The sequence below is a fragment of the Leptidea sinapis genome, chromosome 19, assembly GCF_905404315.1.
Source record: "Leptidea sinapis chromosome 19, ilLepSina1.1, whole genome shotgun sequence".
Classification (NCBI taxonomy): Eukaryota; Metazoa; Arthropoda; class Insecta; order Lepidoptera; family Pieridae; genus Leptidea; species Leptidea sinapis.
In genome coordinates this window covers 11,579,479-11,606,445 of record NC_066283.1, presented here as the reverse complement: position 1 = coordinate 11,606,445, position 26,967 = coordinate 11,579,479, and the positions used below count along the sequence as shown (strand labels likewise).

The 26,967-nt window shown below is 34.8% G+C and overlaps 1 protein-coding gene across 3 annotated transcripts; it reads right to left on the bottom strand.

Annotated features, from left to right (window-relative positions):
• Positions 1-1,144: 1,144 nt before the first annotated feature.
• On the bottom strand, positions 1,145-23,403 carry LOC126969965 (heat shock 70 kDa protein 4L). 3 transcript variants are annotated; one of them, XM_050815604.1, is made up of 15 exons: positions 23,081-23,403; positions 22,758-22,998; positions 21,049-21,190; positions 19,717-19,853; positions 19,479-19,633; positions 15,665-15,867; positions 15,108-15,226; positions 11,746-11,880; positions 11,235-11,352; positions 10,814-11,148; positions 10,191-10,319; positions 9,468-9,674; positions 7,943-8,085; positions 5,748-5,916; positions 1,145-2,664 (listed from the first exon to the last, which is right to left on the bottom strand). In XM_050815604.1, the coding sequence occupies exons 1-15, from the start codon at positions 23,194-23,196 to the stop codon at positions 2,512-2,514; spliced, it is 2,502 nt and encodes an 833-aa protein (XP_050671561.1). In that variant the 5' UTR covers positions 23,197-23,403; the 3' UTR covers positions 1,145-2,511. The 3 variants fall into 3 exon arrangements, with proteins under 3 accessions (XP_050671561.1, XP_050671562.1, XP_050671563.1); XM_050815605.1 differs by having other exon boundaries at positions 10,191-10,304; positions 23,081-23,402; XM_050815606.1 differs by having other exon boundaries at positions 10,892-11,148; positions 23,081-23,400.
• Between the last annotated feature and the right edge of the window lie 3,564 nt (positions 23,404-26,967).

The following is a 26,967-nucleotide window of genomic DNA, read 5'->3' as shown; positions in this document are numbered from 1 at the left end:
TTAAAGGTTCTGAAACAGTTAGCTTATTGCCAATATTAAAACACCCAATGTTCTAATAACCATTACATCATTCAAACGAGTGTTGTAATGAGTTTCATAACAACACTCCTATTTTTTTTTTCAATCCCTTCATGCTCAAAGAGTTTTAACAGACAGCCACATTCTTATTGCTCGATGCGTGGTATCTGTATGAATTTCAAAAAAATAACATTTTCGTTTACGCGCATTCCACACTACCAGAACACGCCATTTTTTTTTCGATATTTTTATTGTTTTCTTTACAAAAAATGAGCGATTCATTTTAAACGTTGCAAAAGAACAGCAAATTTGAGCGAAATTTAATTTTTGCACTATACAAAATGTAAATTACTACAAGAATAAATAGTTAGTTAATTTGTTTATAATCAGTGATGGATGATAGTAGGTTACTACTAGGAGTGGCTGTTTTAATGTTAGCAGTAAGCTAACTGTTTCAGAATGTTTTAGAGGATTCATATTCTGGGTGTAGATAAAGTCTTGTATGCAACTGTTGATAATTAGGTATTAAAACACTCATGTGATACTATTATCACACTCGGCTTCGCCTCGTGAGATAAATCCACATTCGTGTTTTAATACCCCTTATTACCCAACAGTCGCATAAATAACTATTACAGCAATGTGATGACAGAGATTCGAGCAATCATATCATAACTCAGTTGGATATTTTAATGTTGTCTATTTCGTTCAGTGTTTGTAATGTGGCACCCATAAAAATATTTTGCGGACAGAACAGGTCTCTCTGTACGGTACTTGTATATATAATGTATTAGGGTTGGGTGTATTATATTATGTTGTGACTTTGTATCAAATGATAATGTGTGCCCTACTAACACATACATCTAACAAAATAAACTACTGTTTATTTTGTTAGATGTATGTGTTTTCTGTTAATATTTAGAGTTATGTTAAATGTGTGTTATTAATGTGTAAGTGAAAGACTTTAGCAGCCTAGCTGTACGTATTACCAGCTGTGCCTGATGTCAGAGCCGCGTGTTATCGAGAGGTAATTAAAGTGTAAGTTTCAAGTCTGAATTTTTTATTGCCTTCCTTGTTGTGTTTGTTATTCTACCATTGTACTCAAAAGGAAGTAATAAAACACGTGTGAGTTAAATTATTTATTAAACTAAGCCTGCAACATAAGAATGCACATGTAACATAATATAAATGGTTCAACCATGTAAACTTTTAAGAAAACGCCGAAAGAACAATTTGTGATAATAAATAGAAATCGCCTATTTAAATGCCCAGCTGAATTGTACATAAAGAAAAAAGATCCGATGTAATTTGAAAGTGGAATGTCACTTTTTACTGCAGAAGTATGCTCTACTAATACAACATAATACAGGCACACAGTGAATATAGAGTCTTACACCGACTTAGTACTGATCTAAGTCACATTCAGCAGTTTGTTTGTTCACCACACACAGTACAGTACGTGTGCTCGTTACAATACCTTCATGGACACAACTTACGAGTTAAGATCAAATTACTTTCATTTTACATAAATTGTCACCTTTTAGTCATTCAATTAATCTAGTGTAAAACTTTTTCTTGATGGAATTGGCTCTAGTATTTATCGAGTACTATATTTATATTTATCGCTTTTCACTATAAGGATCTTAAAAAGACATAACATTTTCTTGGACTACTTCACTTATGGATTTTATGAGTTAGTTTCAAGTTCCAATATTCTTCTCAATTATTCATTTTGAAACATGCTGTTATTTGCTTATTTCCCATTCCACTGTAATTCATAGATATAAAAACGAAAATGTGTATTAATAATAATACTATATTGCGTTAAATTGATTTAGAAATGCACTATAACTATCTACTTAGTTGATTATTCATCAAATCTCATTCATCAAATCATCACACACCCAAACAGATGGGGTATATTATCATGCTGAAATAAAAATTTATAATTATTGAAGTGATAACCCACTCGCTGTAGGATCGAAACTTATTAGAACACTAACAAATAAAATTGACATAAAATAATTATATATTGTGGTAATTTTGACTAAACTTGTATAATTTTTTCACTTTCCACTGTGAGAATATCTTTTATATTGAAATGCTTTGCTGAAATACCTAACATTTCATAATATTTAATTTAGTATTCCTCAGTGTTGTTCTAATAATAATAACTAAATAAATGACGGAGCATGGATACTTTAAGTATTCATCACTTCACAAACCGCAACAAAAAAAAAAGAAAAATAAATGTTTTAGTCAAACTCAAAGACATGAACAATTTAAAATAATATTATTTACACCACAATGCAAGAGCATGTATTATTTGAATTATACAAAAAGCATTACTCGTGGCACCATGGCACTCGGCCTGCACCCCACATGTTTTATATATCTATAGACCCAACATACAATTAGGTGAGAGTACAGACAGTGTTATCAGTTTGTGTTAAAATGTGTTGTGAAGTCCGTGCATTCTAAGATATTGTGTGTTCACTCAACATCCATTTGTTCCTGGGAAGGTGGGGCCTGCTCCGAGCTGGCAGTAGTCGTGGTCTCCTGACCGTCTCCGGCGGTGGCCGGCGGGGGAGTCTTCTCCTTGGGCTTTGGTTTGTTTATGATGGGGTTAACAATGTTCTCGAAGTTCTGAAACAATAAATAATATTGGTACCCTTACACATTACAAGATGGATTAAAACATTAGTGATGATAACAGAGTAACATTATGTGTCTAATTCTTATATAATTTATACGTCTAGATATTCTCTTGCTGTTATACAACCGACAACAGGCCAGTGATATTAGTTCAGTGTGCGTGACAAGCTACGTCTTACACTCGCGATTTGTATGACACTTTGTGTTAGTGCGCGGTAATTGCTCAAAATAGAGTTTAGTTGTAAAGACAATATTTTTTAACGTTTTCACAGCTGTCATAGATCTAGATGTATAAATGATCCAAGGTCTAGTCCTAGTATTCCTCGTATTACTTCATAATTTTAATTGCTATGTGGAATAGTTAAGCAGTGATCCTAAATATGCAGTCAGTTTTTTAGTTAATAGTCAAAAATGTTGATGCAAGTGTTTTGTTAAACGGCTATGTGTTAAAACCGGTGGAATCTGCTATATTTCTTGTCATTCATTACTCTAGATTCCAAATTACAATGGGGCCCCCATATTAAAGGATTGGCGAACAGACTTAGTTCTGCAGCATACGCGGTTTAAAAGATTAAACAATTAACTGACATAGATACGGCGCGACTACAATACTTTAGTTATTTACATAGTATTATGTCCTACTAGGCTGACCCGGCAAACGTTGTTTTGCCATATAATTTTTTTAGAGTTAGACCGTTTTTGGGATTGCTTTATTTTTATAAAATAAACGTAGCCTAAGATACTCCTTATTACATCAGCTACCTGCCAATAAAAGTCGCCAGATTAGCCGGAACAAACAGACAGACAGACCGACAGAAACAAATTGAAAAAAATGTTATTTTGGTGTATGTACCGTATATGTATTCATAATATACATTTAGTAAAAAACGGTTATTACAATATTACAAACAGACACTCCAATTTTATTTAAATGTATAGATAATTCGCACAATATTTTTATAAATTATAGCCTATATGTTATTCTGGTATGTAAGCTATATTATTGCAAAGTTTCATCAAAATCCATTCAGTAGTGTTTGCGTTAAAGAAGTTCAAACATACATCCAGACATACAAACTTTCACATTTATAATATTAGTAGGGGTATATTGCTATGCGGCAAAGCTGCCGATATTAATAAAATATTTGTGCTGCAGAAAAGGGCTATTCGCTCTATTTATAACCTAGGTAAAAATTCAAAGAAATTAACATCTTGACCGTTGCTTCTCAACATATTCTTGATAATGTATTGTCTGTTCATAGGCACATAAGGGAATTTGCTAGAAACTGTCATAACCATAATGTTAACACCAGGAACAGACATAAACATATAATGCCTACTACTCGGCTAAGTCGAGTTAGGAAGTCTTTTGTGGGGCGATGTATATGCTTTTACAACAAGATCCCAGAAAAAATACCAAACAAAAGTATTACGTTATTCAAAAGAATTGATAGTAAAACGTTTGTGTGGTAAAGGTTACTATAACATAAATGACTTTCTTAATGATACCTCAGATTGGGAATGGAGCGACGGCCCTCAGGCTATTAAATAATTAGTTTATTTGTACAATATTACTTTGTAAACATATTTTAATGATGAAAAAAAAAGACTGCTGAGTTTGTTGTGCCCATTCTTCTCAGGCCTGAGGCATTCATTTTGGAATGGGTGGTAGTTTTTTTTTTGACTTTCAATAAGTGATGTCACAATGTCCTATGTCCAATTGTTAACTGACTTCAAAAAAACAGGAGGTTCTCAATTCATCGGTATGTTTTTTTTATGTTTGTTACCTCAAATCTATCGACTGGGTGAACCGATTATGATAATTCTTTTTTAATTGAAAGCTGGTGCTTCCCGTGTGGTCCCACTGAAATTTGGTCCAGATCTGACATTGGCATCTATGAGAAAACCATAAAAGTCTTAAATTTGCTATACATACGTATAGGAAAGTGGATGATAAATTTACGAATAACTCAATATCGCGCCAACCTATTTCGATGATTCTTTTTTTATTGGAAAGGATATACTTTAAAGATAGTTTGGTGAGAGTTTGGTTAGGTTCTGATTTCGGAATCCATGACAAAGTAACGGAACTCTTTAATTCTTAGTCAACTCTCAATCTACTAATTGTTAGTTAGTGTACTTCAAATTCACTAAAAATCAAAAATATTTTAACAAAAAACAACCGACTTCAAGAACACTATTCCAAAACAATACATATAATATGCACTAGAAAGTATAAAAATAATTGCGTATTTTATATACAATCTAATCAATTAATCTAATTCTAGTTACGATATGACGACCTATAATTATGTAGTTATAGGTGAGATGTGCTTGAGTCGTGAGGAGGCGAGAGCGAGTCGCGGCGGAAGGACACCGATTCCAAAAATAACAATAATCGTAACTAGAATTAGATTAATTAATTACATTGTATATAAAATACGCAATTATTTTTATACTTTTTAGTGCACATTATATCTATTGTTTTGGAATAGTGTTTTTGAAGTCGGTTGTTTTTTTGTTAAAATATTTTTTGAATAAAAATATTTGAATTTGAATTACTATTTGCAAGGTTTGACAACGAAAGAATATTGTTTAAAAATTACGGTTACATACCTATTTATATTATAGAAAAAACTGAGCAATTTTTATAAGATGACCTTATACTAGGTAAGGTACTGTAAGAAGTCTAATATCGTCAGAAGAGGTAATAGTCACGTAATAGAAAGAGAGGCAACTTCTAAGGTGAATAAAAATGTAGGTTAGTAGCGCTGTGTGATCTAAATATTGATATTATCTCCTTATTGTATGGCTGCAAGAGTTCCGTTAAATTAATTTTGCAGAGTGAGACTTGACGCACAATGACGAAGTGTGCTGATGATTACTTGGAACGTGAATTAGATCTCAAATACTAGCAGAGTGCGGGTGTTCAGTGTTGAAACAATATTCATACTAATAATAGAATAAGATGTTGTCTTGTTCATTATGATAATCATGTTATTTTCCACGAAATTTATATTAATCGTCAATTTTCTGTCACTGAGTTGGTATCTGTCCAGTACTCGTGGCGGTACCTGTCTCTCCTGCCGTATCTGGTGCGTGGTGTGCGGCGGCGCCTGTGTGAGCGGCGCCCGCGCCAGGGCGTGTCGCGCACTCTCCAGCCAGCTCAGGGCGTTCTTGCTGGCCTCGCATACTTTCTGGATGTCCGCCTCCACCAGGTGGGAGTACTTAGCATCGCCAGATCTATAATTTTATTCCATGCATTTTTATTTCAAAGCCGATTCACTTACAATTTTAAAAATATATGATATAGCTCCAAAAGAACCAAAGTCATACAAGATATAGCCCAAATTATTGCGAAAATGAAATGGCAGTGTGTAGGACACATGGCCGGTGCGACAGAAGAGTCCTCGAATGGCGACCACGTCCCGGAAGACGTAGACCACGTTGGACGAGGCCAGCGCGGGACTGATCGTCGGAGATGTATGGGGGAGGCTGCCGAACAAGGAGCATTGGACGTCTTCCGGCTGATGTGATGACTTCTTTTGTGTGATCGCTCTTATTTAGTGTACCAGTCCAATTCATAGCTATTTTCTTCTATGTTAGCCAGATTGACTAGGAATAGTTTAGGCAAACTAGCACTAGGCTAGCTGAACATCTCAGCTAGTCGTAAATATAGATTTTTGTAAATATTATAATATATAGTATAAAGATATTAATCCTTTGTACATCGCGGGTGTAGCCGTAGGGCACAGCTAGTTTCTTATAAATCAACCACAATAGCAAGAGGTATATAGGCTTGTTTATATTTTTTACCTATTTTCCTGTTGATATCGTGCCTTGAGTTCTTTTTGATACTCATTTCTGTCGGTTTCTGCACTCCTCTGACGTCACAAAACATGAATTATATAATAATCGGCACGGCTTATAACAATGCTTCCCTATCTAGCCAACCACATTGAAGCGATGGCGTAATTATCAAATTATATATTATCACAACATGTAAAGCGATAACGGTACGAATCACATGAAACTTGTCGAATATCTGGTGCATCTTTAAATGGGATCTTTATAAATTATTGAAGTTACCCGCGACTTCGTCCGCGTGGAATTGTTACTTTGGGCAGCATTTTTTATTTTTTAAGATATTTACTTTGCGAAGAATACACAAACATACTGTTGTGGTTAATTACATTTTTATAAACTTGGAATGACATTCCCCGCGGGAACATCGCGGTTGTTTCAAGTGATTGGACTGTATTTATTAATTTAATTTTCTTAAAGTTCAAGTGAAATATTTATAACAATTTTCATTTCTTCGCTAATTGTTAAGAGCTTGTTTACGACAAGAGAGGTAACAGCCGATTTGTGGCTTGTGTGCTACGTTGTCGCTCCTCGGGGTCAAAGTACTGTCTAAAGAGACTGTTTTCTTTTATGTAATTCAAAAGAGGATGGCGAGAATGCATGTATTTTGGGACCCACTTTAATTAGTGGCGTATATCAAGGAAACTTGTTAATAATTGTAGAACGTAAGTAATTATTGTAAGTCTAAAAAAGTGGGTGAAAAAAGTTATACCTAATAATCTAAAATTATTAATCAATATCTATTGTTCACTCAATAATTTGTATCCTATATGTGCCTAATTACTGTCTGCTTCAAGATAATATAATATGTGGAAGGTTGACCAGCAGCTAATAATTGAGGATTCACAATTCATTCTTTTTTAAGAAGGTTTCGAATCTTGTAAAGATACTTACTTACTGACTTTAGTATCAAAAACGATAATAATCTTATTTAATCTTATTGTAATTTACAGTTATTGTGAATTACTACAGAATTTCTGATTTGAGTAAGTATGGATAGCTTGATGATGTCGGAACATCCATTTAAAAAATGACTGTCATGTCAAAAAAAATCTAGATGTCAATTGCACAAAACGTTCCGATAGTGCAAGATGACCTATTTTTTAATAAATTATATCTTTTGACTCCCATATCTTAGCGCCTCAATAATTTTTGAATAAACATCTTATAAACTTATGTTTATAATTAATATAAACTTGTACTTGTAAAATGCTTCCTTAATTTTTAAATATGTGGCTCCATTCTCGTCATCCTCCTTTGATAATAAATATCAAAGGAATGAATTTTAAATTATGAAATTTATTGAAAATTTCTCTTTTATAACTTAGGTAATTTAATTAAATAATTTTACTATACTTCTGTGGACCAGTAGGACTTGTATTTTCATTAATTTATATCAAATTACCTGTATAGATCAACAGCCTTGTTAGTCAGTTGTATAACGAGTGCAAAATCATCCAAAGCTCCGGGGCGAAGCTCAAATTCAAGACGTCTTTGCTGGATTGGTTCACCCTCCGTTCTCAGTTGGGTTAACTTGTCGCTGTACACCTGACAACAAATTATTATACTATTGAAACAACTCTAACTTTATTATAACAGATGAAGCAACTAATAATGTATATTGACAATATTTAATAACGGTTTGTTTTTTAATATAAATATTAATTTAATAGCAAATGTTGACATTTTGAAATTTTGAGACACAACAAATTAAATAAAAAGTTGTCAAGTGCGAGTTAGATTAGTCAAAGTTCTTTAGTTAGTTAGTTTGTGCACTGGATGTATTATTGATTTTTTCAATTCACATGGAAATACTCCTTGTGGTAAAGAGATCTTGCTTAGGTGTGTAATAATTAGGATCAAAACGGATTTAGCAGATTTCAAAAAATTTGTAGGGATATTGTCGTATCCAGTGGCTGATTCAGATTTGAGGTTATCAATAATACTTTCTACCTAAAGTGGATTAGGTTCTATTATGCCAATGCTATTTATCTGTGATGGAAGTTGTTTAAAATATGCAGAAGTTGAATGATTATCACTTACAGGTATATCTTCAGCAAGTAATTTATCCACATTTCTGAAGTTCACGTAATTTGCGGATTCGATGGCTGTCGGTTTTATATTAATAAGTTTATATTTATATTAATATATTTATAAAAGTTCTATATTCTTACTTTTTGTATTATTTAAATTTGTAATACTTTTTAAACATTTCTTTTAACTTTACAAATATTAATTAAAAAAGGATTGTGTGATTTTTATGAAACCACGGTAAAAGTGAAACATTTTTTCACATTATAGACATTTAACTAAAAATTTTACTTCACTTTAATAAATAACAATATTAACGGTCAGCTGCTGCGAACTATAGGCGCCGCCCGACCGTCACGCGACATGCAACACACAGACGAAAAATTTTTAGACAATGTAATAAAAGTTTCACTTTAATAAATGTTAATTACTAGTTGCTGCAATAAAATAATATTAATTTTAAGATGTTATAGTGCGGATTATAAAATTCCGTTGCACATTAGAGTGTTGCACATACAGAGTAAATTTTTAATTTTTCGGTAAAATTGTTGGACCTCGAGTACCCATAGGGGTAGAATGCTAAATTTATATCTGGCTGTTCATAAGAGGACCTTAGGGTTATATTATGCGCTATGTGTGGGATACCATATATGTGTGTAGTGACTAAAACGCACGAAAAAGTCGACATTTACATGACCAATCTGTGTCAACATTCATAATTGTTCTTTTTATTTTTAGGTATTATAATTCGTTTAGGTTTAGCACGCAGATCATCACAGTTAGTTATAGATTATCAGTGTTTGTACCCAATATACATAATGTTATAATATGTATTGGCTCATACATGCAGTCTCATTTATGTTCTTTCTGTGACACCTCACTCATCAATATTGGTATACCTGACGCGTCTGATCCTCGCCCTCGTCATAGAGCCACGTCTCGATGGAGTCCAGCGAGCTGATGAGTCTGTCGCGAGGCTCGTCTCCAATGAAGTCCCGCAGCACTCCATCACACAGCTTGCCCCGCAGCTCGTACACGTACTCCTCGAGCGCGTTGCGAGCGTCCGCGCGCTCCTTCTCCTGCCGGTCCTGGGCTTGCATTTTACCCTGCGCACAGTTATTATTGTTACTTAGACTTCAACATATTAATTAAATTCAAATTAAATTGCCGCCAGAAAGATAAACTACTAATTAAAAATTCAAAGTATTTTCTTTATGACAATGAGGGACGAGACGAGCGGGACGTCCAGCTGATAGTAATGGATACGCCCCGCCCGGTACGTCCGATACATACATAAGATGTTAAGCCTCGTTTGCCCAATAATTTCACTAGCAACGGCGCCCTTCAGTAGCACAAAAATAATGCCTACAAATTACTGCATCACGACAGAAAAAGGCGCTGTTGTTTTACCCATAATCTAGCCGGCATCCTGTGCAAAGAAACCTCCTCCTGGTAAATGCCCTCAGTCACCTCTTGACACAATTGAACCTGGGACCTCCCTATTCTTTTTATGCCCAGGGAAGCAAAGGGCAAAATTTATGAGTAAAATTATGTCAAGATAATCATAAGAGTTTATGACTCACATTTATTTAGGCGCTATAAAATATTATTGCATACTTTACCTCCTGTTCCAAGAAACTATTCAACTCGGTCTGAGAAAGGCCATGTGTGCGAGAATCAATCGGAAGCTCAACTGTTTTAACAAGAACCTTCTTAGTTTTGTCCTTTGACTTGTCCTTTTTATCATCCTCCTAAAAATAAAAACAACCCATTTACATCAAAACAAGGTGTTTCTCCCCACCATCACAATGGCTTGGACACATGAATGACAAACAAAGTCAAATGGAATCATTGCACTGTAATAATTAATCCAAGCCATGTGATGACCCATTTGCACCTAAACTACCAACACCACAAACAGAAAAAAAAATTAGTACAAAACACAAAACACTATCAAAAACAAAATGTTCTTCAAAACAGAAAACAACATGCGTGGACACAGAGACAAACATAATCTTCAGTCATTATTTCTGTGCAAATGGGGCCTCCGCTTGAGGATGGGGAGGATATTGTGTGATGTCTTTTGCAGTTATCATGTGGCTTTTTAAATAATTCAAGTTTGATCCAGTTTTAGTATTAAATTATTATGATATAAAAGTAATATGAATTATTCAATTCTCTTAATGTTTGTAGATATGCAAAAGACATCATAAAGGCACTCAACAAACGCGCTACGGACACATACCCCGCTGAACCACTGTCCTACTCTCTGTGTCCACGATTGTTTTTCTTCCGGCTCTCCTTTCATTTCGTCCTCTCTCACCTCTTGATTTTCAGGTCCATTCTGCTGTTCCTGAGTTCCATTCGTATCCATCGGTTGCTCTTGACATTTCTGGTTCGGTGCATTTTCATTGGCATTCTCCATTTCCACACCCTCACTCTGTCCCACCTCTTGTTTCTTTTCAACAAGTGAAGCGGACGCGACGGTAATAATACCGTGGATGTTTACTCTCACTTTTAGTTTAACTTTTTGGGACTCCCCTTCTGGAGTTGGCTGCACATCTTTGATGTACCACTGACCTAGAGTTTTAATAATACAGTTTTTAATATGTGTTTATCAAACCTAACCTTTGACATATTTTGAGATTCAATTTCAAAATGCATACCTATGAAGGAGTCGGGATACGGTACTTGCTCAGAGTAGAAAGCGCTGACGGAGAATGGTTCCTTTCTGTAGAATGTCAGCATTTTAGAGAATGGCGCAGCGTGGAATGCCGGAAACACCTGAGAATAGAGTACAACAAACAATGATTGACACATAATTTAACATTAGTGTTTCTTATCATAATGAAAACACCATTGTTCTTATTATAACTTATCAGTAGATATTATAATATCAAATAGTAAGACAAGAAATGATATCTTAATTTGTGACGAGTCATGGGAAAGTGGAATTCAGCAGCAGGAATCAGGTCAAGCAGCTGCTCGGAACACTCCCAGTAACGCCAAGTGATTAAGTCATTCAGAGAACTTGATCCCCGATAATTCGAGCAGCTTTGCGTTGCACGCGGTCAATAGGTACAAGCTTTTAGCCCATTACAATGAAGTACCGCTCAGGATTCTAGAGAGTGAGCGGCACTTCAATAGCGCTCGTCACCTACTTCTCTCTTTTCTCACCTCCATGTCCCCGTCCTGGTCCCAGGCCAGCCGCACGCCGTATGGCTGCACGTCCGTGACGCTGAACTCCCGCACGCGCACGGCCGGGCTCAGCATGGCGCACTGCAGTGCGCACCCGCGGGACACCGCCTCGTCCTGCGGGAACAAAAAAAAATACAGTACAGGACTCCCATTCAGCTATGGTGATGTAAGACTTGTTACGAATTATCATTAAGAATCAGCTTAATAGCAACAAAATGTTACACGAGACAATACAAATCTAATGTATTATATTTATAAGTATAAATATCAATGATGTGATAAGAAGATGACATATTATATGGGTCTTGATGTTTAAAAAAAATTAAGTTTAAACAATGGAAGCAAAGACTTTTTCTGAAATTTTCTTTAATCTTACGTAAGTAGTCGTTACGTGTTAGGGTTCGAATGATTTGAAGAGAAAGACCTGCTGACTCTTTTGAATATTTTATTTACTAGCACTAGGTCCAACACAAAGCACTAACGATGTCCTAGGTCGTAGCCAAGTCGTAGGTTTCGCTGGTATCACTCTTGATCACTAGTTTTCACTATACTTCTATATAGTTCCACAGTAGTTCCTTGAATGTCCCTCTTGGTTGCTTTTGAATCCTATAAGTCACATAATTCAGTCGGGTAACCACTTTGTATGGACCGTCCCACTTGGTCTGCAACTTTGGAGATTTCCCTTTCCGGCGAGTTGGGTTATGCAGCCACACCAGTGACATTTCCTCGAAGCCGCTCGTGTTCGATTTCCGGTCATATCTGGTTTTCATGTTCTCCACCCCTCCAATGGCCGTGTTGCTTGCATCCGTGTCGACTGTAAACCGACCGTCAGTTTGTGGATACCCCAGGATTGGTGATTCACACAGATGTTTCTTCAGTTTCTAAAAAGAATCTTCACAAGTCCCATCCCAATTAAATTGTCGTTTACATTCTGTCAGCCGATGTAGCTTGGCTATCTCTGAGAATCCCTTAACAAAACGCCTGTAGTATGAGCATAAGCCGAGAAATGCCCGCACTTCGGATTTGTCTTTAGGGGTAGGCCATTTTTGAACAGCTTCCAGTTTCTCCGGGTCTGTTTGGATTCCATCACTGGAGATAACATGGCCGAGATAATTGACCTTACTTGCCTCTATTTTAGCGAAAACTCGCTGCAAGTTTCGCAAATGGTCTTCGAAATCACGGCCAACAATGATGACATCATCTAAGTAGACTAAGCAAGCCTCTCCAACTAAGCCTGCTAGTACACACTCCATGAGTCGCTCAAATGTGGCAGGTTCGTTGCTCAATCCGAAGGGCGTGACGTTAAATTCCCATGAACCTTTACCGGTCGAGAAAGCTGTCTTCTCCTTGTCTTTTGGATGAATCTCCACCTGCCAGTATCCAGATTTCAGGTCTAGGGTCCAGACCCATTTCATGCCACTCAAGGTATACAAAGTGTCATCGATTCGAGGTAACGTGTAACTGTCCTTCTTAGTGACATCATAGAGACGCCTATAGTCCACACAAAATCTCGTGCTACCATTTTTCTTCTTCACTAATGCAACAGGTGAGCACCACGGACTTGCAGACGGTTCAATAATCTTATTCCTTCTCATGTCCTCCAAAAGGTCTTAAACTTCTTTTTCCTTTGCAATTGGTATCCGTCTTAAAAACTTCCTAGCTTTCATGCTCTGCCGTCAGATAAGTCAGATTACTCTTGCAGTCATCGAGTAGCTCTGTCACGTAATACGTAGTTGTTGTTGTTTGCTGAGCGTTTATCGGTGTCTGTCATCGAACTAACTTTTTCATACAGACAACTTCCTCGCACTTTCCAATGACGTCACCTTTGCTCAAACAAATCTCGCGATCAACAACATTCAAAACCTTGACCACAGCGTTACTACTTCCACTAACAAGGGTTCTCGCCGTTTCAGTTTTTGCGCTCATGTCTTGGTAGGTGTGTCTTCGATCAACACGCATCTGTTTTTTTTTCTTTCCGGCTGGCGGTAGTTTCAAAAGCACCCGAGCTTCCGCTCGTCCAGGAATAATGACTTTCTTTACACATGCGACTTTCCCTCAGGCGCCTCCAAGAATAGGATGTGACATCACTCATTGAAAGTCAAAAAACTACTTGCCCTCCTTAAAGTCCTCTCTCGGAGTCAATGGCATCTCCAAATCCCAGCACCAGTTGTTACGTGTTAGGATTCGAAATTTAGAGAGAAAGACCTGCTGACTCTTTTGAAGACTTTATTTACTAGAACTAGGTCCAACACAAAGCACTAGGTCCAAACACTAAGCACTAACGATGTCTCTGATGCACTCTTGATCAACAGTTTTCACTTCGAAGTCGCCTCGAAGGTCGAGACGAGTCCCAGACCATTCCAGAAAGTTCCTTTCTGGAACGTACCCGACTCGCGCGAACGTGATCGACCGGTTTGGCTCGATTCTCGTAGTTACTTTAACGAAATCTAGTATTGAGTAGGGAGTTTCATGTTGTCTTTGATCTTTGAGTGCTTTTACTGGTTAATGCTAGATGGCGCTAGTTTCTTTGTGCTTTGTTTGTTCGTAACAATATATTATATATTGCTTGTGTGCGTCTGTGTAACTGAACTCCTAAATGGCTTGAACGGTTTTAATGAAACTTTCTGTGTGTCTTCAGGTGGATTCTAGAATGGTTTAGATTCACAATTAAACTACCTCCTAAACGGCTAGAATTTAAGGATATTTTTGTGTGTTATTCTCAATTCCGTCCATATATCTTAATATATATATTTCTTTTGTGTGTCTGTTGTAACTGAACTCCTCCTAAACGGCTCCACCGATTTTGATGATTTTTTGTGTGTTCCAGTGCATTTGAGATTGGTGTGTGTCTTTCGGTGGATTCGAGAATGGTCTAGATTTACAATTGAACTACCTCCTAAACGGCTGGACCGATTTTGATGACTTTTTTTGTGTTCCAGTGAATTTGAGATTGGTTAGATTCTCAATTCCGTCCATATTATAATATAATTCTCCTGCTCATGTGTATGTTAGTGAAAACCTCCTAACGGCTGGACCGATTTTTCAAATTTAAGATTTGTGTACAGGACAATGTCAGTCGGGTCCACTAGTATTTTATATATTTCAGTGTTCATTATTGCTGATAGTTATCAAGATGTAATATTATATAGAGACCAATAACATATTATATAGTAAGTTACACACACATAATATAACAAGTTACAATCACAGTAAGTTTGTTGATTTGTATTATATTTGGGAACATTTTAAAATCTTAAATTATGTAAGTACAACCCTAAAATTCATATATTAAAGTATAATTAATAAGCTATAAACAGGCATGTTTGTAAAGTATATGGTACCTGGTTCAGTGTAGTTGATGGCTGTTTTCCGAAAACATTTTCAATCAAGTTCTTGACGGCAGGAATTCTTGTAGAGCCTCCAACAATTTCTACTGAACTAATATCCTCAGACCTTAATTCTGGTAAAAAAAAAATATACTCTTACTCATACAAAATACTTTAAAATAAACATTCTTATAAACATTATCTAACTTAAAATAGCTTTTCTCAGAATTTATCGGTGTTGGTACGGACACAAACATACTTACAGTATGACAAACAGCACATTATCGAGGACAATCACCCTGATAAGGGGCCGAAACTAGGCGGTCCAGCACGGATAAATTCGTGAGCAAATCCGTTTTAAGTAAATAAAGTTTATAATAATAATAAAAGCATGTCTCACATAAACTTTAACAATTAAATTATTATTCAAATGTAGTGAGCCTTCTTGACTGTAAATTCTGCTAACATTCGTTTTCAATCAATTCGACACATGTTTCGACATGAGACTGAGACTCACTCAACACCAAATTTAATATTTTTTTTAATTAAATTCTTATAAACATTTAACTTACTTGCATTGTACAAAATATTTCTCAATGTTTTCTCGATACGGGAGAATGTTTCGGCACACAGCTGTTCCATTTGTGATCTCTGCATGTCACCGCTAACATCTCGCTCCTCCATAAAGCATTCAATGTTGAGCGGCAAACGAGTATTATTTGCAGACATCTGCTTCTTTAACTTTTCTACTTCTTGCAATAGTCGTAGATATGCTCTGAAAATGTATATATACAGTAACTGGTAGTATCATCAAACTGAAGCATCTGAGTGCAAAAATTCAAACTCGATATTTTTTTATGCAAATATGAGTAGCTTAAATCAATTTTACGTCTAGATAGACTATGACAGCTGCGAAGACGTGGAAAAATATTGAGGTTGACACTTAACCTTTATTTTGAGCAATGCACACACAATTAATACAAAGTTACATACAAATTGTAAGTGTAAGACCTAGCTTGTCACACACTCTAAAGTAATTAAGATATACAGTATGGAACTAACTTCTATGAAACAAATGTAGGTTCATACTTGTTAGCATATTTGCTGACGATATACCAAAAATTAACGAAATCCGTGCATTGGTTTTGTCAAAAAGTAAACTTTTCATTTTGCACAAATTTATACGTACTGTGTAGTATTAGTTAACTGGGTCAAGGGTTCAATGAACTTGAATATTTCAATAGTGTCAGAAGACGGCCTTGCCGCCAGTGGCGGTTTTCTTTGGCAGCGTACACGTGCCGGCGGTGTCCCTTTGACGGACGCGGGCGGTGCGATTCAAAGCAAGCTCGAAATTCGTACTGGCGGGGTAGTGTAAAGATATCTTCTATCGATAATTAGCTTTCTTTAAAGGGAGTTGTAATCGATAGACAATAAGTTATTTAAGTTTATTTTAAAATTATTCTGTAATGATTGTTGTAAAAATACACTACACCTGTATTTAAAACTAAACAGCTTCGTGATTTTGTTTTTATAAATTATAAAGGAGTTGAGAGATAATTATTGTGAATAGGGAAGAACTTAACAATAACGATTTATTACTTGTTTGACATGTTACATAATTCGAAAGCAACCTATAAAAAATCGTACCAACTTATCACTCAGAAAACAGTGGTTTTGTAAGTTGAAGTTACGAAAATAATTTCTTTTTTACAAAATTTACCCATTCATTAATTTATTAATAATAATTGTTATAGTTTGTAGGCTAGTTTATCTTGTTGGTGTATGTGTAGGAAAGTATCGATAAAATAAGGTAGTTATGCCTTACATCTTACGTACCTAAATACAAAGCAATCTTACTGTTAAAAATCGTACCAACTTGCCCGTTTGATACTCAGGATTTTTTATGGAGAAATGAGCATTGCTAGACCTTTAGAAATTTGTACATACTTTTTTTGACATTTGTCCACGATACACCGCACAAGAACGTTCATTCCAATGCCTGCTAGGTTGTACGTGGGAGAAGGTTCTTTGAAAACTAATAAAAAAAGTTTATCTAATAAATAATTTGTTGAAATTATTAAGATATTCGAAAACCACAAAAAAAGTAGCCATGTTTAGGTACTTGGTGATGGTTGCTAAATAAGTATAAAAAAGGATCGATACACTATAATTGTGAGGAATTCCCTATTAAGGAATTATTTTTTCGTTATTTTAAGTGAGCACTGAGCACCACTTTAGTTTTATAACTGTGAATTTGACATTTACTTTTCGGGACAACATTGTACGGTGATGTAACTTGTGTATTCATCAAGAGTGTGGTGGACATTTAGAAAATTTGAAAATTTACGTTTCCAATACTATTCTAATGCACAATATTCAATTTAAAGTTCAGTTCAGATAGGTATCCCGAAATAAAAAAGTGTTCGTATAAATGAACATAGTGAATTTAAATTACGTCGCAAACTATCAAACGAATCAAAGGTAAAGCCGACAACTTGCCGCCTTCGCACGTCGTTCTGGGGTCAAGGTAAGTTGTCTATACAGACTGTTAAATTTTATTACATTTATTTGATTATTTATTTTGTTTGAAAATTTCACTTTTTCAATTTAAAGTTTTTAATTATATAATTAATTTTGCGATAGTTCTGTGGACTAGTATTACTTATATTTTTATTTATTTCATAGGTATGCAGACCATACTGTATACAGTCTATTTTTCCTTAAATAGTAAACAACTATGGAGTACAGAGAACCAGCTCGGGCCAAGAGATAATTCATAGAGAGGGGGATCATCAAACAAATGAACAACTTAATGGTTTTTATGCAGTTAAAGTAAGACTATACAAATATGTCTATCTTATAATTTTATTTTAAAATAAATAAGCGATCAGGAGATAAGTTTGTTATTCCAATTTAATAAACTTCTAATAAAATTACAATCTTATTTTTAGTATTTAACTCATATAAAAGAATTACCAAACCCAGTTGTGAGTTGCTACTTATTTTTTTAAAAAAAAGCTTGTTTTGCGTATTAATTGTATCTGCTGTCATAAACACCCATTCTCAGTAATAACCACAATATATTCAACCGGATAATTTTCTTAAACGGAAATAAAGAATTTGAAAAACAAAATTTTAATCAGGTTGTGGCTTCATCTGCAGGATCTACTTTACAGTTGATAACCTGTTACAGTTAATCCTAGAAGTGAGGGTTATCACTTTAAAAACATAAATTGTTTGGAAATAAAGAAATCTAACAACTAAAAATTAATTGAAAAATCTATTTTGACTTCAAAAAAGGTTATCAATTCGATCGGTATTTTTTTTATATGTACATCGACTACTCTCAGATTTATCATCGGATTTACGTAATTCTTTCTTTGTTCGATGCGAAATAGATACCATTTGGTCCCATAAAAATTTTACATAGTTTGGCCGAGTAGTTTCCACTTTATGAACATTTATATGAAAATTTTTGTCTACCTGGATGACATAATGTTTTCTGTGTACGACTTTTTTTTGGAGTTTTCATTCAGTTTGATTATATATAATTATTAACTGACACTAAAACGTAAAAAATAAACTACGTTTAAAAAAACCGACTTCAAAAACTGAAAAGTATCAAATAACTAAAAATTTAATTTAATACACCTCTTATGCAAACATTTACCTTTAATATATTAAAATAGTATTATTTGTATGTGCTACATATCGATAGCTTTGAAGTCGGTGCCAAGCCAAATGTAATAAGGGTACCTACACTCGCCACGCGTGGGATAGCTTCGTCTAGAACCAAGCGGACAGACACGCGTTCCCAGACAGCCTAAATAATTACAGTAACTAAGCTTTTTATAATATTAAAATTTATTTTGCTTAGGGCTTGGCACTGACTTAAAACCTATCAATAGGTAGCACATATAAACAATAATATTTTATTATATTAAAGGTAAATTTTTGTATAAGACGTGTATTATATAAAATTTTTAGTTATTTGATACTTTTCAGTTTTTGATGTCGGTTTTATTAAACGTAGTTTATTTTTTTTATGGTTTTAAGTTATCTGTCAGCCGGAAGTCGCCGAAAGAGGCGTGATTTTATGTATGTATGTATGTATGTAAGTTATCTGTCATTCATAGCTATCAAACGTTCTTCAATATATTTAACTCCTACCTACCCAAAGAGTTAGTATCTTTAGTTAAAATGACTGTTTAACCTTCCAAAATCGGGAAGTGCCCTTTGGCACTAGATGTTTCATATACATCAAAATCGAAAGTGCCGTACGGCACACTACGCCCTGACCAAGTTCTGACTCTCATTTTGTTTAAAAGATAGTTTATTTTGCATGGTCTTATATTAACTTCAGATTTTAATAAATGTAAAAAGTACCTTTGATTTTTTTTTGGGTCCAGTTTGTACCTAGAAATGAAGTCTTGGCAGAAGTATTCAGCAAGTGCTGTATCGATATCCCGGCCACCACAGAATGCATCACAAGATGTTGCCAAAACACGCAACTTTCCCTTATTAAAGGCACAAGCTGAAACCTATAAACAAACAAAGTAATTAAATACTTGCCAAATCTTACAACCTGTAAACTTTATAAGTTTGCTACAATAGGGAAGGATACCTGCAGTGAGGAATGACCAAAATCAACAAAAACAACATTTTTGGACTTTTCTTCCGGAGTGGGCAGATCTTGTTTATAAATGCCATAAGCCAAAGCAGTTGCAGTTGTTTCATTCATAAGACGAAGTACATTTAGGCCTGAAAATAATAATTTTATTTAAGTATATTATCTTCTAATTTAAAGAAAGAGAGGCAGACAGATACTAAGGTGGGAAGATGACATAAAGAAGGTTACTGGACCAGTTTGGAGTAGAGAAGCGCGGGAGAGAGAGCACTGGAAGGTCCTAGAGAAGGCCTATGTCAGTGGACAAGCTAGACACATTGTTAAAAAATTGAGGAAATAAAAAAAAATAAACATGTTACTACATAACTAATATCTAGAAATAAAGGCTATCTTTATCTTTATATTATCTTAATTCAGTATGCTATGAGACTTTCTTTTGTAGACCAAAGGGCAAGTGTCCATATTTAATGCAAAAGTAAAGATTAACAATCCAGTGAATTAAAAAATGATCAGAAACGGCTATGCTTAAAATATCTTTAAGTGAATGTTATTTGTCGAGCGCGGCGTGCCACAAAGCTAACGCAATATGCCATATGTGTATAATCAAATCGCGCCTTAAAAATGGACAAGTATATTCCGACGCAACCACCGCGGCTGGTGGAGTCAGACCTTATGTGTTCCGTTAGTGTCTTGAGCATTTTGACTTTGGCTCCACCATTCTTTTGCTTACATTTTTCTGTATTCATTTAATAAATCAAAATGATATTTATAATTTTAAATAAAGCACAAAAAAATATTGCCTGTCTCACTCTAAACACTACTATCTAGCTCCTCAAACCTACTGGTGGGCAGTTGCCCCAAACCCACTTATTATTATTATTATATATTAGAAAACTTATCCATAACTTAACTAAATATTTCAAGAGGTGTCATCAACAATATCATGTTGATTCGTTAAATATTGTACAAGAATAAATTTAATCGACTTTAAGAGCTGGGGTAATGAACAACTGTTAAATGTACCCATCATAACACTATTGATCTGTTTAATTGAGTTCAATCAGAATTAAATATGTATAGTATGAGGACAAATTGTTGAATCTAAGGTCAAGGTTAATCCATTGTAAGTGAAGTTAATATAACTTGTACAAGGCCAACAACTTCAGTGCTACTTTTAAACAATCTGAGTCATTTTAATAAACAACAACATCAAATAAGAATAAGAAATGTTTTGGATACCTATATTGTACTTTATTATAATTTCCATTTTTTTTTTTATATTTTCCGCCATTATAACACCACCCTGTATCTATAAGTGTTGAATTTTACCTGCAATAGCAGCTGCATCAAGCAAAGCATTTCTCTCTGCATTAGTGAAGTAACTCGGAACACAAATGACACAATCATTAATTGGAGTTTGTAAGGCAATCATTGCACTCTCTTTGAGCTTTGTAAACAGCATAGCAGTTATCTGAAACACCAACATTAAAACCACTGAGTTTCACGTTTTTGTTACAACAAAACTCCCATATAATTTAGCTATTTCATACATCAATTTGAATATTGATCAAATTATTCACACATTATTGACAAAAAATCTGTTGTATTCCAATTGATTGTGGTACATAAGAGTGGTGAACTTTCTCTGCTAGCCACAGATAGGAAGCCACACTTAAGGACAGACACAGTTGAACCACACATGGCTTTTTTAAACAGTACAGTAGTAATATGTGTACTTATCTTGTGTTTTAACAGTTAAGTGTTCGCTTCCAGGGATTAAAATAACTTCACCTAATATATAAAATTCTCGTCTCATGGTGTTAAACATTGAACTCCTCCAAAACAGCTTGACCGATTCTCATGAAATTTTGAGTGCATATTGGGTAGGTCTGAGAATCGGACAACATCTATTTTTCTCCCCCCTAAATGTTAAGGGTGGTCCACACGACATTTTTTTTTTAATTAGTTTGATTATGAGTCAGCATTAAAAAATACATACAACTTCAAATTTTCACCTATCTACAATCAACAGTTACTCTTGTATCGCGATTTTAATGTCGGCAATACAACTTTTGCTGGGTCAGCTAGTACTTTATATATTTAACAATTGGCTTAACTTTTTCATGTTATCTACACAAAATTTATATATTATACATACGTATGCATATAAATACATATAATGGAATAATTATAAGATAATATCGGGCAATAAAGGTATGGCATAAGACTCATTAGTTTTCATCCAAAACACAAATGCTTACAAATTAAGTACTTAATATCTTGTAAACCTTAGCATCTTTTACATAATCTGTGTAAATCTGCCACAGGGTAGCTCTGTAATATGATACAGTAGAAGAATGAATTTTTAATTTATATATATTAAACAATAGTAAGCAGGGATAACAATAATAACAGCATCAATGAAGTCATCCACAGGGCATTTGTAGCAAGGGAAAAGGTGCTGGTGTGTGATATGACTTGTGTCAATACTCTGGCTCCAAGCCACTTCGGTATGTTCTGTGCCATTTAGGTTATGCTTTGACTGCCAAAGACATTTGTTGCAGAGACACTTGCCCGTGTAGCCCAGAGCCGCAGAACATGTACAAAGTACTATCTACTCATCTCAATAGGGCTACTATTATTTCAGCCAACAAATCAGCCTAGCTATCTAATGTGGAAACATTGCCAGTATTTTTGGTGCCATTCCAGTGTTTACTTTATATATTCATATTATGAATGAATAATATACTAATAACTATTGGATTGTTTTAAATAAATAACTGTAGTATGTAGTTCATTAATTAAGATAAATTTGAAAGAGGTAGAGCCCTTGAAAAGACCCTTTTGGTACTCTAATATGCAGAGGAAGCTCAGTAAACCTCTTGCCATTCAAGTTAACTTCCTGAATTCAATTCTTTAAAATATGTAATCAATAGGGTACTTACTAATACTGTAATAGAACATAATATTATGTAATTAACTAAAATACTCTATTATCAATTGATAATTTTTGATAACCAAGAAAGTGCAATATTTACCTGTTCTGGGCTGAACACATTATCTTCCCCGAGATAATTTACCCTGATTCCTATACCACCATCAGGTCTGGGTTCCACCTTGAATGGGAAATTCTTAAATTCTTTTTGAACATGTGGATCTGAAAACTTTCTACCCAGGAGTCTTTTGAAACCAAAGACAGTATTCTTCATATTGGTAACCATTTGATTTTTTGCAGCTACACCTAATATTCGGTTTTTTTGTGAAAAAGCAACACATGATCTGGAAGAAACATGAATGTTTGATTATAGATATCTGGTGTTAAGTTACTTGAGCCTGAATAGAATTATCAAAAATTACTCACGGTGTGCCTCTAAGACTGTAATCATTAGCTATTGTCTCAATGCCACCTGCTTTAGCAACAGCGATATAACAAGATTCATTGCCAAAATCAATACCTATAACTGACATAGCAGCCATTATTAGTAACAATTAATACAAGTACAAGTTTTGCACGAGAATCCTTGTGTTAGTCGGAATTTCTAAAACACGTTTTACTTAAATCGTGACAATCAGTAAGTCAATCGCGAAGGAAACGCCGGCTTAAGCCTAGGAGACTCAATGACTCGTAATTCCACAGTACAAACTACAAAATCGCGATTCTGAATGAGAATTAAGAATAGACAATATTTGATTTTCCATCTGTAACCAGAATTTTCTAGAAACACAGACTATCATCGATTCATTTTTAGTCGACTGTCATCCTTTAGATAAAGCATTTTGTAGACAACCGGCCTCGCGGAACATATTATTGTATTTTTCCACTTACCTAAATACCTATTCCAATAAATATATTTTAACTTAAAGTAATAGTACTTAGGTATAGATTAGTATAGACACGCCTAGAGGGTATTCTCAATACATGGCCGCGGCCAGTGAGAAAATTATCCTTACACATAAACCTGGGTGTTAGAAAGAGACAGAATACATGGATCGTGAAACCGTTTTGAAACAATTTAGTGTCCATTAGTCTCCTGTCATATTGGACTGTGTTTTAATTATGCGTTTTTATCGTAATTGTTCTGTGTTTTAACGGATATTAATTAGAAAATTGGTATCGTGCTCTGAGTTAGATTGTGTTGTTAAATAAAGCAAAAATCCAAATAAAGAAACATTTCACAGGTTAACACTGATTCTTCTATACTTAAAGTTTGTGTTCATTTTCATAGAACATAGTCACAAAAATATTTTGCATTACATTTTATGTACCTACGCAGTAAGACTCTATTTTCTTAATATTATAATCATTTAAAGAAATATGTGTTAGATAATTAAATATTGTATATGTGAATATGACACCGTTTATCAATATTTGTCATAGGGATTGACCAAAAGTAAAATACAATCTGTCGATATGTCGATATTTGTGTCTGTTGTTCAAAAGTAGCTAGCAGCGTTCATTTCATAACTTACTGTTTTTGCGAAACGAATGTAACGAATTCAATGTCACTCACTAAAGAAAGGTTCTATACGCAAGGAGTTTCTCGTTTTATGTTTTTTATTTGATTTGATTATTTATTATTATTAGTTCTCTTTCTTTAACATGTATCCTCATTTTATTGGAATAATAAACTCATTAGTGCTTTCTTTTCTACTAACACAATTTTATTATTATTACGTATTTATCTGCTATAACAACAAATACTAAAAAAAACAGTAATAAACGTAACTTTTTGTTTCTAGGCACTTCTTCCCTTTTTGACTTTGATTGCTTGTATTCTCTCTTTTTTATTATATCCTTTACATCTTTACGGTACTACACCTACCATCATCATGGTTTCCTAAGTTTTTTTGTTTCAGACATCTGGAGTAGCGACTAGTGGAAGTATAACGCCCTTAACATCTGCACGTGGCCGGCGCATTTTGACGGCTCGTCGTTCACTGCTGCAGGATGAGGTAATTGTTCTACTATTAGCTGATTCGAGCAGCGATGGCTAGTCGGATGCGGACCGGTCCGATGGTGAAAATGAGGAGGAGAAAGTTGAGATGTTGACGAGGGGCATGATGCACCGCTTACGTCACGATGTGATAGTTAGAAAGGAAGGAAGTGAGGTAGAGAATATCAGAGACGACGAATTCGGCATGGAAGATGTAGTTAAAGATAAATGTGTGATGAATGATTCTATGGTGAAAGTGCCAGAGAATTGGAATGTATTGGGGGCATCGAGATCCTGACGTTAGTAAAGTTTTTCAGTGAACGCAAGACTACGCTTGTTTTACCGGCTAACGGGAAACGATTATGCATGAAAAATTGGCAATATATGCTCCAATATTAGACCACTGCAACAAGAACTTTTCGGAATTATACATTCTTAGGAATTGTGCGAGGCTACCACCGGCTATTTGCTCAAGTGCATTTTGTACAAAGGAAAGGAAACGTCTATGCATCCAGAACTTATCCATGGGTGTGGTACCACAACTGCCAAAGTTGTGTTGTTACAGCTCTTGGACTGAATGTTGGGCATCGTATTGTTATGGAAAGCTGGTACAACCAGTTGGGACAAATGAGATACCTTAAAAGGCAGTATACAGATGTACTGGGTACAATAAACGGGACGCGTAAGCATAATCCACAGGTCTGAAAAGATTTGAAGCAGAATCAGGTTGCACGCGGGACTAGTATAGGGAGACATGACGGTGACATGGCTATTTTCACGTGTAAACGTGAAGATAGTGACTGTAGTGTCTGCATACGTGCTGGAGTACCCAGGAAAACAGGAGGCGCTACAGGAGTACAACCAGTATATGAGCGGCGTCGCCCTCAAAGACCAGAAACTTTCACTGTTTTCGTTCGAGAGAAAGCGATGCCGTAAATGATATATAAAGGTATTTAGAAGGCTGCTTAAGACCAGTTTTCTTATTGCTTACATAATATATACAAATGGTGGAAATGGCGGAAGGATTAATGGCCCCATTTGGCTGAGGCAGGGTTCACAATCCGTTGCCAATCTTATCATCGTTGCACAATCAGTTACTACGACTCCAGACGGGCAATCATTTTCTGCTCCAAACGGAATTATTGCCCAATAATCGAACGAAGGGAAGACGAATGAGTTGTGAGATGTAAGCATTTGAAAAAATGGAGCCAAGTAAGAGGTTTGAAAAAACCGACTTCAAAAACAGAAAAATATCAAATAACTAAAAATTTTATTTAATACATCTCTTATGCAAACCTTTACTTTTAATATTAATAAAATACTATTTTTTATATGTGGTACCTATTGATAGATTTTAAGTCTACCTGGCACCGACTTTATTCATCAACAAATTTCATCAAACCATAATTTCATTACTTTTTAACTTTTACTTTTCTTAGGTAAGTTTAAACACTTGTCGGAGAGATTAGTTTAATTTAATTTTTATCATAATTATGATGAAACGGATGACGGAGAGTAAAAAAATATACATTGTTAAATTTTAACTCTTTGCGTAGGTACCGAGTAAGACGATTGTCTTAATTTTTTAAGGCGTTTGACATACCTTTGAGTCGATTGCCTTAACGACGAAATCGACACAACGTCATTAGATTTTTTGTCTTATTTTGTTATTATGAATAATTGCTATTTCCCTTTGAACTTATTATCGTGTGAAGGCGAACAGTGTAGGGATAGCTTTGACCAGACAGAATCGAACACTCTAAACTACTCATTACAAAATCTGCGCGTCTATAGCTCCATGATACATCTTTCTTTTAAGCTTTATTTATTTATCAAACAATAAAACTATTGCCATCTTGGTCTCGTTTATGTTATTATAATAGACGTTAGGAAGATACATACTTCATTAGTGTTCTACAAAAAAAATCACATTTTTCTGGACAAAAAAAAACGCAAATGAAGCTGTGCTGTTTTGAGTTTTAAGCTCATTATACTAGCGAAATAGGCAACACTCTCCTCATTACGGCGACACTAATTTTAAAATGTTCACGTGTGTTAGTGTAACAGATGGGTTAGTGAGTTAGTGAAGTGTGTAGTATTTGCTTTTGGTCTATCCCTATGACAAATCAGCGTCATATTCACGTATACAATATTTTATTATCTAGCACATATTTCTTAAATGATTATAATTTGAAGAAAATAGTGTGTTAACTGCGCATATAAAATGTAATATTTAGTATTTTATTGCATAATATGTTAGCTACGGAAATAAACATCATGAAAGTAGTATTGCAGAATCAGTATTTACCTGTGA